Source organism: Carassius gibelio, chromosome B21 (genome assembly GCF_023724105.1).
Source record: "Carassius gibelio isolate Cgi1373 ecotype wild population from Czech Republic chromosome B21, carGib1.2-hapl.c, whole genome shotgun sequence".
In the NCBI taxonomy this organism is placed as follows: Eukaryota; Metazoa; Chordata; class Actinopteri; order Cypriniformes; family Cyprinidae; genus Carassius; species Carassius gibelio.
The window spans coordinates 19,218,885-19,236,170 of record NC_068416.1 but is presented as its reverse complement, the minus strand read 5'-3'; the positions used below and the strand labels follow the sequence as shown (position 1 = coordinate 19,236,170).

The window sequence follows — 17,286 nt, the reverse complement described above, 5'->3', positions numbered from 1 at the left end:
TGGGGAAAAAATTAGATCCACCTTATTTCACCAGTTTCCTTACTTCCTGTGGAATGATGTACATTCAAGCAGTTGTTACTGCAAAATAAACCCTTTTTAAAAACCCAGATACCAATGTGTCAAAACAACGTTTCACACCTTAAGCACGGTACATTTTTAACTTTATCGATTGTATCAATTCATGAATGACATTGTGCTGGATACATGTATAAAAAAAAAAAAAATCTTTATTGACCAAATGCAATACAGATAGAATTCCTCATGCAGCCCATGTCATCACTGCAGTGCACTTGCAATCCGGTCAAGAACAAAGGAACATAGAGAATCCAGAGGCATAGGATGGGTTAATACCATCATCGAGCAGGAAAAATATATCTTTTTTTAAAATACTATCACCTACTTGGGACACCATTAATAAGACCACAAAACAGAGGTAAACGTATCAAACAGAGAAGCTGCAAGTATGTACAAAGTGTCCAAGGCTCTAAATACATCCAGACTGCTTTTGGTCACAAGATAAAAGGTTATGGCATATCCACTTCACAGCAACATTCCTCCTTGCATAAGTTGTGCAATAAAAACCACATCATAACTTGAAACTGAATGCGTTTTACCAGATTGTGCTGGTAAGAATAGTTTTTTGTTGCTTGTGTAATCCAAGTCTACTGGAAACTTTTTAAGTGATATTTCTCTGAAAGCTCTGACCAAGATGCTGTTCCATCCAGATATATTGTAGTTTTATCTTTCATAAGCACCAAAACTGATACGAACAGAAGTGTTACAGGTAGTTTCAGCTGTAGGAATAAAGTGAAGTTTTGGCATACTATATGTCTGCGACCGCTATAGGGTTATATAACAAAAGCTTTATTGTTAGCACTGCCTAGACAACACGGAGTCACTGAAAGTCACTGAAAACCATAAAAAAAGTCTGACAACTAGCTTAGCAACTAACACAATGAATTGTTTTAATTGCTGATACAACAGTTGCATTTTTTTTACTGTACAGAAATAAACATGAAGTGGATGTTCAAAACACCCTTCTGCCAGAAAACACATTTCATACACAGAGGTTTGATTTGACATTGGTAAGTCTTTGAGGCGTTTGTGAAACTCTGAGAAGTTTGTGAAACCTCTTTTCTGCCAAATAATGGAGTGAAGCTGCAAACTGCTCATATAAATGCCACAAACACAGGCAGAGAAATTGTAATACTCCAAACATTTGTTAAAATGGCCACTTAAAATGTGCCCAAGGCATTCTGCTGGCATCAGGAAGTGTGCAAACCACAGATAGACAGATAGATGTCATTCTACAAAACTTACAGGAAAAAAAAACTAAACAAAGACAGGAACACTCTCTTTGTCCTAATACGTCTGTGAAGTTCAAACAAAGCTGCCTAATTTACAGACTGGTTAAAAGTTTTGCAGGATGCTTAAACTGATGAATGAGAGCTGGCGGAAAGGCAGAGAGAAAGTGACGGCTTTAGTTCACATGAGCAGAGAGAGGGATGTGCTGTTATTAGAAGCTACTGTATGTTGGGCTAGTGCACTTTAGCCAGTCCCTTGCTGAGCCTTGATGTCAGTGTGAATGCTCAAGTGTGACCTTTCAAATGAAAGACAACCCCCCCCCCCAACAAAATGAAAAGTAGAAAATTAAAAAAAAAAAAAAAAATTCACAAAATAATTAAGTAAAATAAGCTTGAGGCTTAGCAGTCGCTCTTCCAAAGTTTGATGGTTTTGTCATTTTCTAGTGCTGCTGATGCGATGATGTTTTCTGTGGGGTGACATGCGGTTGAGATCACCACATCTACAAAAAAGAAAAAGAACAACAATTTTCACACAACATTAGAAGTGCGCACACACATAAACGTATGCAAGTGTGTATAAATTAAACTGCAACAATCACATCAACTATGATGGAAAATAGAATAAATTACCAAAAGTATGACCGAAATTTCGTACTGCTCAGCTAGGACGATTCGCAGGAAGTGTTCAAACTGTAGGGCTTAAAATAGTCTAACACTGCACGTCAGACCCGGCATATTGCCGGAACATTGCCGGGTCGCCTTCTGTGTGAAAGCAACCACGTCCCGGGATTGATTCCGGCATTGAACCCGGGTCGGGGACCTAGTAACATTGCCGGGTTCAACCCGGGACGAGCGCTGTGTGAACAAAAGCCAGATCTAATGCCGTGTCGAAGTGATGACGCACGTTATCGCGCGACTCTTTTACCAGCTGTTTTGAAGACAGCTCATCGTTCGCGACAAAAAAAATGTGCAAACTGTAATGAAGCAGAGATCAGTTAGTTCCTCACTTTCCGTGCTGATGCTGAGATCCTTTGCTTCCTTCAGTGAAATTATAACGTGCCTAACGTAACGTTTACATTACACGTTACACCCTAATGTCACGTGTCGTTACGGGATCTTTACTGGTTGTGTGTGAAAGCACACACATATCCCGGGTAATCACTGGCAGTGTGAAAGTACAAAATCTTGCGACCCGGGAACAATTTTTTTCTGAACACTTTACCCGTGTATTTCCCAGAATGGCAGTGTGAAAGGGGCTTAAGTGACATCAGTAGTTCAACCATAATTTTATGAGGCTGCATGAATACTTACGGGCAACGAATAATGGCAGCAGACTTTCCTAGGAGAGAGGACTAATTTTTTTATTCACACTAAAAGTAGCTTCACAAAATTATGGCTGGACCACTAATGTCATATGAGCTATAGGTTGTTTAATGATATACCTACTACAATTCTGTGCTTTGACCGTGGTAATACCCTTGCTGTCTATGGAGGGTCAGAGAGCTCACGGATTTCATCAAAATGATCTTAATTTGTGTTCCGAAGATCAACAAAGGTCTTATGGGTATGGACCGACATGAGGGTGATTTTTGGGTGAACTATCCCCCTTTAAGCTTCCAGAGTTAAAATTCCAACTTCTTGTTCCTACCTGTGTGCCCCTGTAGTTTCTGTACGATCTCCTTGGTCTGAAGGTTCCAAATATACACCATGTTGTCCTCTGAGCCGGAGACAATCCACTTAAGACAAAAGCAAAATCTTAAAAACCTTTACCACCAAAATGTGGAAATTTCAGTAAACAAAACAAAAACAGTAAATGAGTATGCACAATGGCAGTGTTTAGTGTGATGTGCTTAGCAGCTGATTAGTATAGTATAGTTCCAACGTACCTTTCCACCAGTAACAGAGAAATTAGCAAATATGCAGTACTTCTCATTTTTATGACCGGTATATGTTTTCAAACACTAAACAAGAAAAAATTATATTGGTACACACAGACAAAGTATAATTGTTTTTTTTATGAATTACAACAATGTCCCAACTAAACAGAAAAAAAACCTTACCTTTCCTTTGCTGTAGTCCCAAAGCTTCAAAGTGCTAAAACACAAAGAGAACGCAAATGTCTTTTCAAAGGCCATGGATAAATAGAAATTATTTCATTACTACGTTTTTTTCTTTATTTTTAAGAATGAGCAGCATATAAGGCTTAAGATAATAAGAAGGCTCTGACTCACTTATCCAGAGTCGCAGCCAGGATGTATTTGCCATTGGGGGAGAACTTCACAAATGAGACTGGTGGGTTGTCATCATCTAATACAAATTTGCACATGTATTAATTTTAATCCCCGTTTATTCTTTAAATCTCTTTTTTTTTATTTAAGATGTCATACGTTTCGTTGTTTCACTAGTTTTTTCTTGGATAAATGTTATGCATGCTTGATAAGAACAAGTTTCATAAACACTTAAGAGGTACAAACTGCTGCTTTTGAAACTGGTCTTGTGTACAACACTAGTCAACTTACCGATGAGTGTTTTAAGGCACTGCCCCGATGCTGTGTCCCATATACGGCTGTTTAAAAGTCACATATCAGTTGGTACGCTTGTTAGTTGACATTTATCCAAACAAATTCTCACAGCCAAAGTTCACTCACCAAAGTCCATCATAACTGCTGGAAACAATCAATGAGCCGTCTCTGTTGAAATGTACCTAAAACAAAGCAACAAATAAACATTAACAATTCGAAAAGGAAAAGATCATTTAAAATAGATCACCCATTATGAACGTGATTATTTGATCTTCACAGGTCCAGTATAAAAGCACTCACCGCAGAGACAGGGTCTGAGTGCGCTGGCAGTGTCTTCAGACATTTTCCCGTTTTAACATCCCAAATCCTCACGCTCTCGTCAAACTGCCACAGAGATAATAATTAGCACATTTGCTTGCCTGAGTTAACAAGACAGTGAAATTACAAATGATTGTCAATGGACTTACAGATCCAGATACGATGAGGTTGGACTGGGGGTTGAAGTTACAGCAAAATACATAGTTGCTGTGACCTTTCAGTGTCTTTAAACACTTCCCCTGGTGATATAAAGAAACAGAATGAGAAAAGGCCCTGAATATCATAAATTGTGCTTATATAAATTTAATATATAGAGAAGTTAAGCTTTGGCTTGTGCTGTTGACTTACAGAGCTCACATCCCAAATTTTCAGTGTCTTGTCATCGGAAGCTGAGACCAGGAGGTTTGAGTCAGAGGACCAGGCCACATCCGAGATGCCCTGCAGGCGAGGGAAAACCAGGTCCCATTAGACACCTCGTAAAGTCTAAGCAATGATGGATCTGTTCAGGTACTCACCAGTTTGTGTCCAGATATCGTCTTTTCAAACTTGCCATCATATGCACCCCATATTTTGATCAGCTTGTCAGCGGCTGGATGAAAGAAAACAAAAAGCAAAACGTACAGCTTTTCTTTCACAACAAAACCATTGATTTATATAGGTGTTTCTCAAAGGGGGGCTTCGTGAGTTCATTAAAAAACAATGAATCATAAAAATGTAAATAAAATAAACAGGGCTGCCATCAAAATAAAATTGAAATTGCCATATGGCAAGTGTGATTGTCAAATAGCAAAAGACTGGCGTTTTTGTGTCACAGTGCAGCAGTGTTCATTTATAATGCAGAGTGGTGGTTTGCAGTAAATGCTGCCCCATAAAAATCCCATTGCTGAATGTTAGTAACATCAATAACATGCATTTTGGACAACTTAATTTTCACATTTTCATAATTTCTGTGCACATATTACAATTATCAAATATAATTTTATAATCAAGTGCAATTGTGTTATTACTATACATAATACAAAAACATAAACACTGAAAGAGGTTTTAGTTTCCAAATGCATCAGAGTGGGGTCTCTTGTTATTTCTGCCCAAATTCTGCAGCCCTGTATATATAGAAGTCAATAGCTACTAGCAACTGTTTGGTTACAACAAAATATCTTCTGTGTTCAACAGAAGAAAAATTCATACATGTTTGGAACATCATGAGTTAGTAAATGATATTTAAAGTGATAGTTTTCCCAAATATGAAATGTTAATTTTCAAAACACAAATGATTATATTTTTTAATAAAGCCTGAGAGATTTCTGTCCCTCCACTGAAAGACCAATTAATCAATCCACGTCTTATGAAAAGATACAAATACTTTATGCAATGAACAGATTTAATTCAGGCTTTTAATTTACATCTAAACATAAAGCAAATGTGATGTGCTTCAGATGTAAATAAAAAACTCAAATAAATCAAGTCAGGTTTCCTTCCTGTCAGGATTCATTAAAATAATCTTTGTGTTTCGAAGAATAAAGTCTTATGGGTTTAGAACAACTTGCGGGTGAGTAAATACTTTCATTTTTTTTCCCTTTAAAATCTCAAAAGGTATTTTGTGTTTTGGAAACCCCTGTTCTATAACACATAACTTTATAAAGGTATTAGTGCTGTACTAGTACAAGTACTTACATGAGCTCGCGAGCCACTCCCCACTTGGACTGAACTTGACAGAAGAGACTGCTTTTGTATGGCCAGCCAATGTGAATTTTAAGGTATAGTTTGGCTTCACAGGTGCTGACTGAGTTAGAGCAGAACTCACATCATTAATGACACAGTCAAAAGAGAAATTATATTGTCATAGTATATATTAGGAACATTTCTTTAGTAAGGCTGCTATCCCACTTATAATACAAACATATCCACTGCACGATACAAAAATCATCCTAAACCAACCAAAAACAATTCCAAACGGTGTTGCAGATGACGTTTTACCTTGCTCTGGCTGGCGGAGGCAGATGATGCCGGCTGTGTTTTAGTAGCCTCTGTGTCTGGTTTCTTCTCCTCAGTTGCCATGACGACCAAGTTGAAGAAAATGGGTTTACAGAAGCAAGTTCGACGTCAACCCGACAGTCCAAAAGAGAAGCACTGATGAGTAGTTGTAAGATGTTAGTCTTCAGATGACATAGAAAGGATATGTAAAATTATTAAGCACATGTTGCCAGTCATCATCCTAATAGAGTTCTGCACTATGTATACATTTTTATTTACATTTTAAAATGTACTCATTTCCTCTCTCTCTCCATATATAACATTGTTTTTATATAATAATATATATAAATATTTAATAGCATTTTTTCCACTTGTACTTGTCTCAATAAAGCTATTTAATGTGGAGCATATGTAAAGGTCATACAAATAATAATTTTTAAAGGTTTATATATTTAATATTATCCTCTTTTGGCATCACTGACTGTTTTGTAGCCTTTTGTGTGATAGTGAGTCCCTGGTTTGTTAAGGACTGTTAATCTACCCTCGGATAAAAGCATCCAGGTGCTAGGTATTTTGTTTTCCCGTCATGCTCTGTACTTATAACTTCTTCCCGACTATATTATGTTAAGATCCCAGCTTTACCACTCAGGACTCATAGTCACTGATGCTGAAGGAAGCAACACACAATATAAAGCACCAAGGGTATGTAAAGAGATAAAGAAGGTAATAAGTGTAAAAACAAACAAACAAATAATTTGTTTAATTTCACAATCTTTCAAATTCTGGATAAACTGATAACCCACACCAGTAACTTACGTAAGAAAAAAAACATACTTTGAATACGCCACCTAAAGCATATGATACTAGACTAGTATAAACATAAAATAACAAAACAGTTATATAAAGAATAATCCAAGTCTGATAAAACAATGTTTCTTGTGCACGACATTTAATGATAAAACTAACTTAATGGCATTGGGAAACTGACAAATGTCTAAAACCACCTGGATAAATAGCAACGCTAAAATCTAGATATAATTTCCAGAGCTCGTGTCCGTGTCAGGAAGATCTGTATTAACACCATTACTGTTAGCAGCTATGCTATTCGAGAGACGCAGGGCCTCAGACAAAACGATAGATCATCTGTAACGCATTTAAGCAGTAATTTATGAGTAAAATATTAATTTACACATCTTCGTGTCTAAAGTCAATGTTTAACGCTATCGTTTCAGTCATCCGTCCCATCCACAATACATTAAAATACAGTGAAGATTGATGATCTTTTCTCTGCACACATGCCTCTCTCACTCTCTGCCCATACATTCAGAAAACAAAAGCAGCTAGTAAACTCACTCACCGGCGGCTGCTGAGGTGTTGATAAAAGCTGTTCTTGGCTTGTGAGGTGACTCCACTACTGGCTTTGGATAAAGATTTGTTCATGAATTGCACGACGGGCCGTTTTGATCATGCAATGAGTTAGTGATCGTTCTGAATACGACGCTGGACGAGCGCCTCTCCACCACAGGCTCAGGCGGTAATGTGGCAGTAACAGCTACTGCGCATGCGCAAATATCAACGGCGGCACAAGAGGGACATTTTTTCAAACGCCGAGATGATAAACTGACATAATACCGCTATTTATATGTGTACCGTGCACCATGTGGCAGTATCAGTTTTTATAACGAGCTAGAGGCTTTAATAAGCACTTTTATATTTTATTTACTTGTAAGCAGATCTACCAGATATTTTTGACAGTGTAATTATTTTCCTAAACACGTAGCTGTATCATCACACTATAAACAACAAAGAGGCATCAAAATATATAAATTTCCATTATAGTAAACAGAGAGTTGTATAAAGAAATTAATATATAATTCTGATATAATTTGTTCCAAGCAGGAAGTTGACAACAGGCCTGGCTCTGAGTCTGACTCCATGTCAAGATGTAAATCGTGACTTTTACAGAACCATGGTATAAAAATAAATAAAAAAGAACAAATAAACAACACCACTTATTATTATTATTTGTATTTATTTATTATTATTATTATTATTATTATTATTTTAGATATATGGATTTCAAACCGGGAGCCGCGATAACCTCCAAAGTGCCACAAGAGGGTGGTAGGAAAAAATAAATGAATGTAAAACTTTCAATGAAATAATGAATTGAAATGAAAGAAATAAAAAATAAATAAGTATAAAATTCTTAAGATTAATAAAATATAATAAGGTCGGACTAGTACTAAAAAAGAACAGAAGGTTTGACGTTGGACATAGCGCCAATGCGCATGCGCAGAGACTGCGCGTACCTCATCTCTGTGCTGCTGCCCAGCCTCCAAACAAGCGACGAGCCACTGGGATCTCCACACGCTAGCCCTTCTCTTGAAGCCACCGAGTAAGTAATGTGGTACATTTTTATTTAAACAACGCATTTTAGCATACTAATATGCATTTTATTTCAATATTTTAAGAGATTTCGCGTTCAATTAGTGAATCTCATAAGAAGCCGTTAGCTAGTGGCTAGTTGTTTTCAACAAAGCGACAGTACAACAAAGCCTCGCTGAAATAACATGGGCAAATTCACTTGTTTCCCCGCTAAGCCGTTGTATGCCTCTTTATTTATTTATAATCTCTATTTCTGTATATTACGCTTGGGTGTGAGTGAATTACAGGGCCTCTGGAATGTGTTGAGGCGGTCAGTGTGGATGCTAACTCGGTTAGCCAGCTACAGATGCGCGCCATCTTTGGCGAGTGACTGTCTGTGTGCTAAAGCTAATCAGCTGCTCACTTCAGCGCGCCCGCTCTATTTCCCTCCATCACATGCATAAATACAACAGGAGACATTTATTTCGTAAATATGCTATCTTATGGCTTTATTTGTGATCGGAGTCTAGAAGAATATGAGGACTGTGTTGGAAACAATTCAGTTTGATTAATTGCTCTCATAGTTGGGGTAACATATTTGTGCAGCAATTAGATGAGAATAAATCTAGTGTTCGCTATAGCCGTCTAAATTGGACTATTTTAGCTGTTATGTATTTTAGTTATTTTTAAAATATAAATATTTATAATAATATTTATAAAAGAGCTCATTTTATCTGGAAATAGTGAGTGGACCTAGTCCTGTGGGGAGGTATGAGTGTTTACGCGGTAATTCTGCGACTGCTGTAATGGTTTCAAACTAACCGTGCGTTTATTAAGATTAGCTGATGAAAATGTGTAGTCTAGATTTGTAGTTCCCACTATTGTCATCACTTATTCGTACCCAAGGTCTTCTAAACCCCTATGATTAAACTGTTCTTTTGTATTTTACAAATAAATGTAAGTTATGCAGGCTTGGAACAACAAAAAGACAGAATTACTTAAGTAAATGCTTTCAGGGAAGTATTTGAAAATAGGGTGTTATTTGACGTCAGCCGCAGAAGATATGGATATATGTTTACAGCTCAGAATGAATGGATATTATTACCTGTGAGAAAATTAATAGTGAAGTGATATACAGCCAAGTATGGTGACCCATACTCAGAATTTGTGCTCTGCATTTAACCCATCCAAAGTGTGTACACACACACCTGGAGCAGTGGGCAGGCATTTATGCTGCGGAGCCCAGGGTGCAGTTGGGGTTTCGGTTCCCCAATAGCTCCGTTTTACAAACATATGGGATTGTTTACAAATTGAGACCCTGTTGGTTGTTTTGGGAAAGAGTGCTCTGACATGAGAATACCAAATTTCTCTCTAAATAGTCTCATCCATGCATGTTTCTTTAAAAAAATATTTTTTTATTCAAAATGTCATAAGCTGATCTTCAGGTGTGAGGGCATACTTCACTGTGGTGATGTCTTGTTTTTCATTCTTTAATATTATAACATTGACAACAGTCTTGTACAATATGGAATCTCTGTTCCTCTTAAAACTTGTTTTGATATGTGTTTATTTTGATATGTGACAGCCAGTTATGTATTAGTATAATGTGTTTATTAGATTTGTACTTGTTTTGTTCAGATTTATTGATGGCATTGTACATTACTGGCTGCAAGCCAATTTTTGAAAAGCTCTGACAGTAAAATTTAAATTGAAAATGAGATGTCAGACTCTTCCAGTCATTTATTCTGCTTAAACCCCCATCCCTTTCATATAATCGGCTGCAAGCTCACATTTAGATATGTCTTCATCCAATCAACCTGTGGATTTTGCCTTTTCTGATAATGTAAATATTGAATGCACCTTCAACTCATGAGGTACACAAATATGTCAATGCTCTCAAGTGACTTCTAAAGTGATTTTTTTTAATGCAGTTGCAGCATTGTTTGTCATCAGTTTGAAAATCTTAATGCTTTTATGACTTGTCCTGTTTCTTGTTTTAGGTCAAAGGTCGGGTCCTGCAATGGGATGTGGTCCCTCTCAGATGACTGAAGAGCTTAAAGAGAGAGAAACCGAAAAACATAAAGAAAAAGCACATTGAGAATTAAAAAAAGTCTGCCTGTGCAGAGTAATAAAGATCCCTTCCCCATTAAGCTGTTTTCCCCCCTTTCACCAAAATGTCAACGGTCTCTTCAGCAAACCCAGAAGCTCCTGCTGTCACAAACCCTCCTCCCCCTGAGGTGACCAACCCTACCAAACCTGGTCGCAAGACTAACCAGCTGCAGTACATGCAAAATGTAGTTGTCAAGACACTGTGGAAGCACCAGTTTGCATGGCCTTTCTACCAGCCTGTTGATGCCATTAAACTTGGTCTTCCGGTGAGTGGATGTAATAGAGAAAATCAATGTGTATTAATACATGTAGTTATTTTGAATAAAATTATTAGTGATTTTGAAAATCTAGGTTCTGTTAATTGAGTTTTCTTTTGTGAACGAGAGCTTGTCACTTAGTTAATCCTGTTTGGTTTTATATTAGTATGTTACGATGAAGCTTTATTTTGAAGTTTGTTTTAAAGCTCTTTTTTTGTTTTTGGTGTGTAGGACTATCACACAATCATAAAGAATCCTATGGACATGGGCACCATCAAGAAAAGACTGGAGAATGTGTACTACTGGAGTGCAAGCGAGTGTATGCAGGATTTCAACACTATGTTCACAAACTGTTATATTTACAACAAGGTATGGATTGGCATAATCTTGTTTGGAGGAGAGGCTGCTTTGGCAAATGCAATCCATGTTTACTCCTTGTTTGTTTTCCCAGCCTACAGATGACATTGTGTTGATGGCACAAGCGTTAGAGAAGATCTTCCTTCAGAAGGTGGCCCTGATGCCTCAGGAGGAGGTTGAGCTTCTTCCTCCTGCCCCGAAGGGCAAAGGCCGCAAACCAGCAGGGCCTGGTAAAATATAAATAGTCTGCATGATGAATCGATCATAACATTCTACATTCAGGCATTAGCAGAAAACAAATCATTATTTTTCTAATGATATAAATGCAGGTCAGCAGGATGGGGCAGTCTCTTCTGGCTCACCCACTTCTGTTTTCCCTGGTGCCACCTCTCCGAGTTCACAGACAGCAGTCGTATCTCCAGCTCCAGTGCCCACCATCACTCCTAGCTTACCAGCTTTACAGAATACAACCACTGCCGCCGTGATACCTGGCATGCCTCCTTCTCAACCCACGATCAAAGTAAGTTGCAGGACCTCTCAGAATATCACTCAATATAAATACACTGACATTGCCTCACCTTTGGCTTTGTCTCCCCTGTGTTTTTTTCCTTCTTTTTTTTCCCTAGAAGAAGGGGGTAAAGAGGAAAGCAGACACAACCACCCCTACTACCTCTGCCATCACCGCCAGCAGGAGCCAGTCGCCCACCCCTCTTTTAGAGAGCAAACAGGGCAAGGTGGCATCCAGGCGAGAGAGCACCGGTCGCCCCATCAAACCCCCTAAAAAAGATTTTGAGGATGGAGAACTAGGCATACAAGGAAGCAAAAAGGGCAGGCTTTCAGAGCAGCTCAAGTACTGCGAGGTCATCCTTAAAGAAATGCTTTCAAAAAAGCATGCTGCATATGCCTGGCCTTTTTACAAGCCTGTTGATGCAGAGGCTCTCGAGCTACATGACTACCATGAAATAATCAAACACCCCATGGACTTGAGCACAGTGAAGGTACATCCAGTTTGCACACAAAGTTGTAATGCCCTGATTTTTACTTTTGTTAGGAAATAAAAGGAATTTTTAGTTCAGCTAGGTGTTGAATCTAATCTAATCTTTTTTTTTTTGCTTGCAGAAAAAAATAGACAGTCGAGAGTACCAAGATGCACAGTGTTTTGCTACAGATGTCAGATTAATGTTCTCAAATTGTTACAAGTATAACCCACCTGATCATGAGGTGGTTGCTATGGCCAGAAAGTTGCAGGTATGTGCCCGCCCCCCACCACCCCGCCCCATCTCATTTGGCAATATCTTTGTTTCTTTATTTAAAATTGAATTGTTTAATGAAATATTTTTTTTTGTCTTTCAGGATGTGTTTGAAATGCGTTTTGCAAAAATGCCTGATGAGCCGGTGGAGGTGGCCGGGGCGGGCGGTGTAGGCGGGGCCGGTGTGGTCAGTAAGAGTACTGTCAGCAGTGAGAGCAGTGGCGACTCCTCCACCTCTGACAGCTCCGACTCTGAGGAGGAGAGGGCCACCCGGCTCGCTGAGCTGCAGGAACAGGTGGGTGCGGAACAGGTGGGTTTCAAAACAAGGATCAAGTACCTTTAATCTCTCCAGGCTCAGAGATGTTCTCTCAGGCCTCCCGATATGTGTCAGCCCTTCTGATTATCCTTTTCACCCCATACCCACATATGACTGCTTCAATCACTGTTCGTGCTCTGAAGGACCTGGAGGGGCTCCCACTTAAATTAACCCCTCCTCTTCTTTCACAGCAAGCACCTTTCTGTTTACTCGTATGTAGAGCTGCATTTTAGCCCTCTACCGCAACCAGCTGCATAAACTGCTTTGCATTACATCCCAGAATGCCTAAACGTAGATCTAGTAGCATTTTGTTTGTGGCTTTGTTTGTCTTATTGGAGCTCTATTATCATATTTTCTTCCCTTGCCATTTTCTTTACCAGTGTATCTCTTTGGAGCACCCCATTGGTAGCAGACAGGGGATAAAAAACGGGTGCACCAAGAATAATCAGGTGATTTAACTTTTCATTTACCTGTCCTTCCTATGAATATTGTGTAATAGCTTTGCAGTTGCTTTCATTATTTGTATTAGATGAACAAGCGTATGATATGGATAGTGAGATCGGCGGTAGAGGGTTAAAAGCAGCAGAACAATATTGATTTTGTTGGGTAGTGTTGGGAATCCAGCAGTGTATGTGTAGGAAGGAAGTGCTGAAAGTTTTGGAAATGAATAGATAAGTGTGTGTGTTTGTGGACTGTGTATGTGAACTTCTTTGTTCATGTTGGCTTGCTTTGCGTTTAGAAAAACTCTTGCTAGTTCCAGAAAACAGTGCAACGCTATAAATGCCCTTTGTCTACATTTATTCCATTAATATGTATTTATAAGGACTGTTTTCATAGCATGAGTCCCTAGTCTGGTGGTATTCTTTGATTCTTACTATGGCTTTGTAGTTAATTGGGGTGTAACGGTCTGGTATTTTCACTGTTATGGTTTGTTCTGTAAATATCATTTATGCAGCTATGCATCAGAACAGATAAACTGATAATGCTGTTATGATATCCGTTTAATTGGTTGTGATTTGTTTTTCATTGAGCCATATTTAGTAAACAGCAGAGGCATTGCTAGGCACAAATGGTTTGTGTAGTTTATTTTAAATCTATAAATGTAACTGTTTTACTTAGTTGTAAAGGGCAGAATTGCTTCTAAAACTGATAATTGCTGTCCTATTCTTTATATTCTTTTCATTCTGTTCCATTCTGACATGCAGTCTATTCTTGGAATCACAGATAATAACAGGCATAAATGATTTTTAGTTTTTAGAATTTTGGAAGGAACTGTATTTAATTAATAATAATGATAAGAATAATAATATTACTGTTACTATTGTTTTAACTTAATTATTATTTTTACTGTATTTTAGTAAGGGCAGCTGTATTACTGTTTTGTTTTATAATTTAATACATTTGTTTCTTTGGTGTTGAAATACAGAAATGTATGAAGTCTTTAGTTCTCTTTGATAATCAAATGTAAATGTCATGTACAGTAAGTGATGACTTGGAGCAGATCACTAACTCCTCTTCCTTGGCTCTCCCCAGCTGAAAGCCGTCCATGAACAGTTAGCTGCTCTTTCTCAGGCCCCCGTAAGTAAACCAAAGAAAAAGAAAGAGAAGAAAGAAAAAGACAAGAAAAAGAATGAAAACAAACACAACCAATCCAAACCAGAGGAGAAAGGCAAGCCAGGACAGCCACCGAAACCAGCCCAGCAGAAAAAGGGTCCTGCCAGAAAGGTTAACAGCACTGTACCAAGCAACAGGTTAGGTTTTTTTTTATTTTTTTCTCCTCTGAAGATGTTCTGGATATTTTTTATGGATTCAATCTAAAATAATAAATTAAGGTCTAAAGAGTTTCTTCTCTATTGATGGAACCTTTACAGGCAACCAAAGAAGGGTGGCAGAGGGCCAGGCTACGAGTCTGATGAAGAGATGTCGCTCCCCATGACGTACGATGAAAAACGGCAACTGAGCCTCGACATCAACCGGCTGCCTGGAGAGAAGTTGGGCAGGGTGGTCCACATCATTCAGTCCAGAGAACCTTCGCTGCGGGATTCCAACCCTGACGAAATCGAAATAGATTTTGAGACGCTCAAACCTTCCACTTTGCGTGAGCTGGAGCGATATGTCAAGTCGTGTTTACAGAAGAAACAGAGGAAACCTCCACGTAAGTGCGCACTCTTGGCCTACACACGTAGCTAGATGCCAGATAGCATAAATAAATTAGCACAAGTAAATGTATTGCTAATCAGTGTGCATTTTCTTCATTTCGCAAATGTTTCCTGTTTTTGGTTTGGTATGTATTTGAAGACAATTCTGTAACCACTGTCTCTCTTTGGTCTCAGAGAAAGGAGGCTCAGGCCCGTCTCGACTCAGCGGCAGCAGCAGTTCCTCAGACTCGGGCAGCAGCACCTCCAGTGGTTCCACTTCAGACAGCAGTGACTCTGACTGAACACTTTTTATTTACTTTTTTATTTTTTTAAAAACATTGTATGCAGTCAAGGTCGTTTCCCCTCTGAGACTTTTTATAAGAAAGAGAAAGAAAAGAGACAATAAAAATGCATCATGTCAGAACATTTTTTTTTTTCTTTTGGAGCGCTAAAAAGCCTATTTCCACTGACTCTGAAAGGAATGTCCACACTTAAAACTGCAAGGAGAGGAAGTCTTTATGCATACTTTACAGTTCAAATTCTCTTCCTGGGTGTCCTGGTAATGTTGGACGTTACCATTGCAGACATATGCTATCCCTACTCAACAGAGAAAGCTGAAAGCTCACTCTTCTCTTCAGATTTGACTTCTGTACCAGTCTGTTGTATTTTAATTTTGTTTTTGCTGTAGCCTCATTTTCCCCATTGGGCACTGTGCCATTATTGATTTCTATTCTTTGTATTATTGTTCTCTCATAAACCGTGAGAGATTTTCATGCTTGTCTATGAAAACAATGCCTTTCCCAATAATGTCACAACACTTAGGTAGTCTGGGGAACAAATGGCTTTAATTAGGAATAAGCTCTCTAAATTTAATTTGGCCATTATTATAGCTGTAGGACAATATTAAAATGGAATCCTATACTCTTCAGCTAATGTATGGTTTAGGAAAATAGTTTGATGGGAATCAAGTAGATTTGCTGGTTTTGTACAGATGCTTTGCAATGACATGAACGTGAATCAGTAAGCTGGATCACATGCAGACTTCCTGTCTTATTAAATGCCTTGGTGAGCAATAAATGTACAGATTTTTAAATAGTCACATCAATGACTGACATTTGTACATCAGATATCTTTAGATAAGGCTAGAAGTGTTGGTGATGTGGATGCTGAGATATGGAAGCAGTAAATGTCAGTTGTATCTTGATCTATACTGCCATGTTTTAATAATGCTAATTATGATACATTTCTTAATTTTTTTATTTCAAGTGTTTGGACAATGGTAGTTAAATCACAGCGTCTTCCTCTTCTCACTTTTGCAAAATTGATTCATGAATGTAAGTCTCCAATAGATCTTATGAATAGTAAGCAGTTCCAGTTAGTTGGGTTTCATCTTTTCCTTTATGAAGTTTCCCAGCCATTCCTTCTGTGGATTGATTTACTATCCAATATCTCTTAGAATAACTATGCGTTTGATTATTTTCTTAAGTATTTGTAAGATATTGTAATGTCATTTTTAATTACTTTTTTTGAGTGAAAAACACAAAACCGTTGTAAGTAATGTAAAGGGAACTAAATTTTGTTTCATTTACTGATGCATTTGGTTTTGAAGACTTTTTGGATATAATTGCAGGAACACTTAATTTTGTAATAATTTAGAAAAAGCTAAAATTTATGAGGGACATGCATCTTTCAGACTAAATAAAACACTAATAGACATAGTCAAAACATAACTATTTTCAGGTTAATCATGTTAATGATTTTGTTGTCTGTCTTTGGGTGCACATAACTTTCAAAGCTTTCTTAAGTCATTTCTGAGTGTCTGATACAAATATTGATCAAGTTCGTTCTTTTTAAAGGTTTTTAAAATTGATTTCTTTTAGAGACGGACTGAAAAGAAGAAAAAGTATTTGACTATATAGATAAATTATATATATAGATATACAACTTAATTTCATTTTAGGCCCTGATTTGAAAAAGTTCCTTTTGTATTTAAGACAAAAAGTTAACTTTTTATTTTGACATGCATGCTGATTTATTGTATTTTTCTTAAAAAAAACAACAACAACAACAAAAAAAAAACATTTTGAGCTGTTTATAGTTATACTGTAAATGTCAGTCATGGAAACAACAAAATCAAGAATACAGTGTGAGTAGATTTAGGCTTGTTTATTGCGATACGGGCCAGAGGGTTGGGTCGGAGGCAATGGTAGAGGCGAACATTTGATGTATTTGCTTACCTGGAATGTCTTGTACACCGGGTACTTTTTTTTTTCATAAAATAAATGACAAATTGCCTTTTATTTTGTGTTTACTTTTCATCTTTTGCTCAATTGTTTAAGTGGACATACCTTTTCCTCATTGGAGTTCACTTCAT

General features: G+C 37.7%; 3 protein-coding genes across 9 annotated transcripts in view; 1 reads left to right on the top strand and 2 right to left on the bottom strand.

The window, feature by feature from the left end:
- Window positions 1-17,286, bottom strand: part of dnai1.2 (dynein, axonemal, intermediate chain 1, paralog 2) — a 230,406-nt gene that overhangs the window by 14,684 nt on the left and 198,436 nt on the right. The gene's annotated exons all lie outside the window — the stretch shown is intronic.
- On the bottom strand, window positions 941-7,707 carry wdr5 (WD repeat domain 5). Of its 2 annotated transcripts, none has more exons than XM_052588385.1 (14): window positions 7,476-7,707; window positions 6,122-6,300; window positions 5,819-5,927; window positions 4,660-4,733; window positions 4,493-4,582; window positions 4,294-4,383; window positions 4,127-4,210; window positions 3,953-4,008; window positions 3,824-3,870; window positions 3,536-3,611; window positions 3,365-3,398; window positions 3,191-3,265; window positions 2,953-3,040; window positions 941-1,804 (listed from the first exon to the last, which is right to left on the bottom strand). In XM_052588385.1, exons 2-14 carry the CDS (start codon window positions 6,200-6,202, stop codon window positions 1,704-1,706), a joined length of 1,005 nt encoding a protein of 334 aa, XP_052444345.1. In that variant the 5' UTR covers window positions 6,203-6,300; window positions 7,476-7,707; the 3' UTR covers window positions 941-1,703. The 2 variants fall into 2 exon arrangements, with proteins under 2 accessions (XP_052444345.1, XP_052444344.1); XM_052588384.1 differs by having other exon boundaries at window positions 6,122-6,274; window positions 7,476-7,704.
- Window positions 8,370-17,212, top strand: brd3a (bromodomain containing 3a). 6 transcript variants are annotated; one of them, XM_052588376.1, is made up of 13 exons: window positions 8,446-8,516; window positions 10,282-10,359; window positions 10,486-10,860; window positions 11,083-11,220; window positions 11,303-11,438; window positions 11,538-11,728; window positions 11,835-12,206; window positions 12,328-12,456; window positions 12,562-12,768; window positions 13,155-13,223; window positions 14,308-14,525; window positions 14,646-14,929; window positions 15,108-17,212. In XM_052588376.1, the coding sequence occupies exons 3-13, from the start codon at window positions 10,660-10,662 to the stop codon at window positions 15,212-15,214; spliced, it is 2,052 nt and encodes a 683-aa protein (XP_052444336.1). In that variant the 5' UTR covers window positions 8,446-8,516; window positions 10,282-10,359; window positions 10,486-10,659; the 3' UTR covers window positions 15,215-17,212. The 6 variants fall into 6 exon arrangements, with proteins under 6 accessions (XP_052444337.1, XP_052444338.1, XP_052444335.1 ...); XM_052588377.1 differs by lacking the exon at window positions 10,282-10,359 and having other exon boundaries at window positions 8,370-8,516; window positions 11,838-12,206; XM_052588378.1 differs by lacking the exon at window positions 10,282-10,359 and having other exon boundaries at window positions 8,370-8,516; window positions 12,562-12,753.

Coding starts and splice junctions, on each gene's coding strand:
- wdr5 (XM_052588385.1), bottom strand. CDS start 6,202: ATGGCAACTGAGGAGAAGAAACCAGACACAGAGGCTACTAAAACACAG. Junction 3,041..3,190: donor TCTCTGTTACTGGTGGAAAG/GTACGTTGGAAC, acceptor TTTTGTCTTAAG/TGGATTGTCTCCGGCTCAGA. Junction 1,805..2,952: donor GAAACTACAGGGGCACACAG/GTAGGAACAAGA, acceptor TCTTTTTTGTAG/ATGTGGTGATCTCAACCGCA.
- brd3a (XM_052588375.1), top strand. CDS start 10,660: ATGTCAACGGTCTCTTCAGCAAACCCAGAAGCTCCTGCTGTCACAAAC. Junction 13,224..14,307: donor GGTGCACCAAGAATAATCAG/GTGATTTAACTT, acceptor GGCTCTCCCCAG/CTGAAAGCCGTCCATGAACA. Junction 14,930..15,107: donor GAAACAGAGGAAACCTCCAC/GTAAGTGCGCAC, acceptor CTTTGGTCTCAG/AGAAAGGAGGCTCAGGCCCG.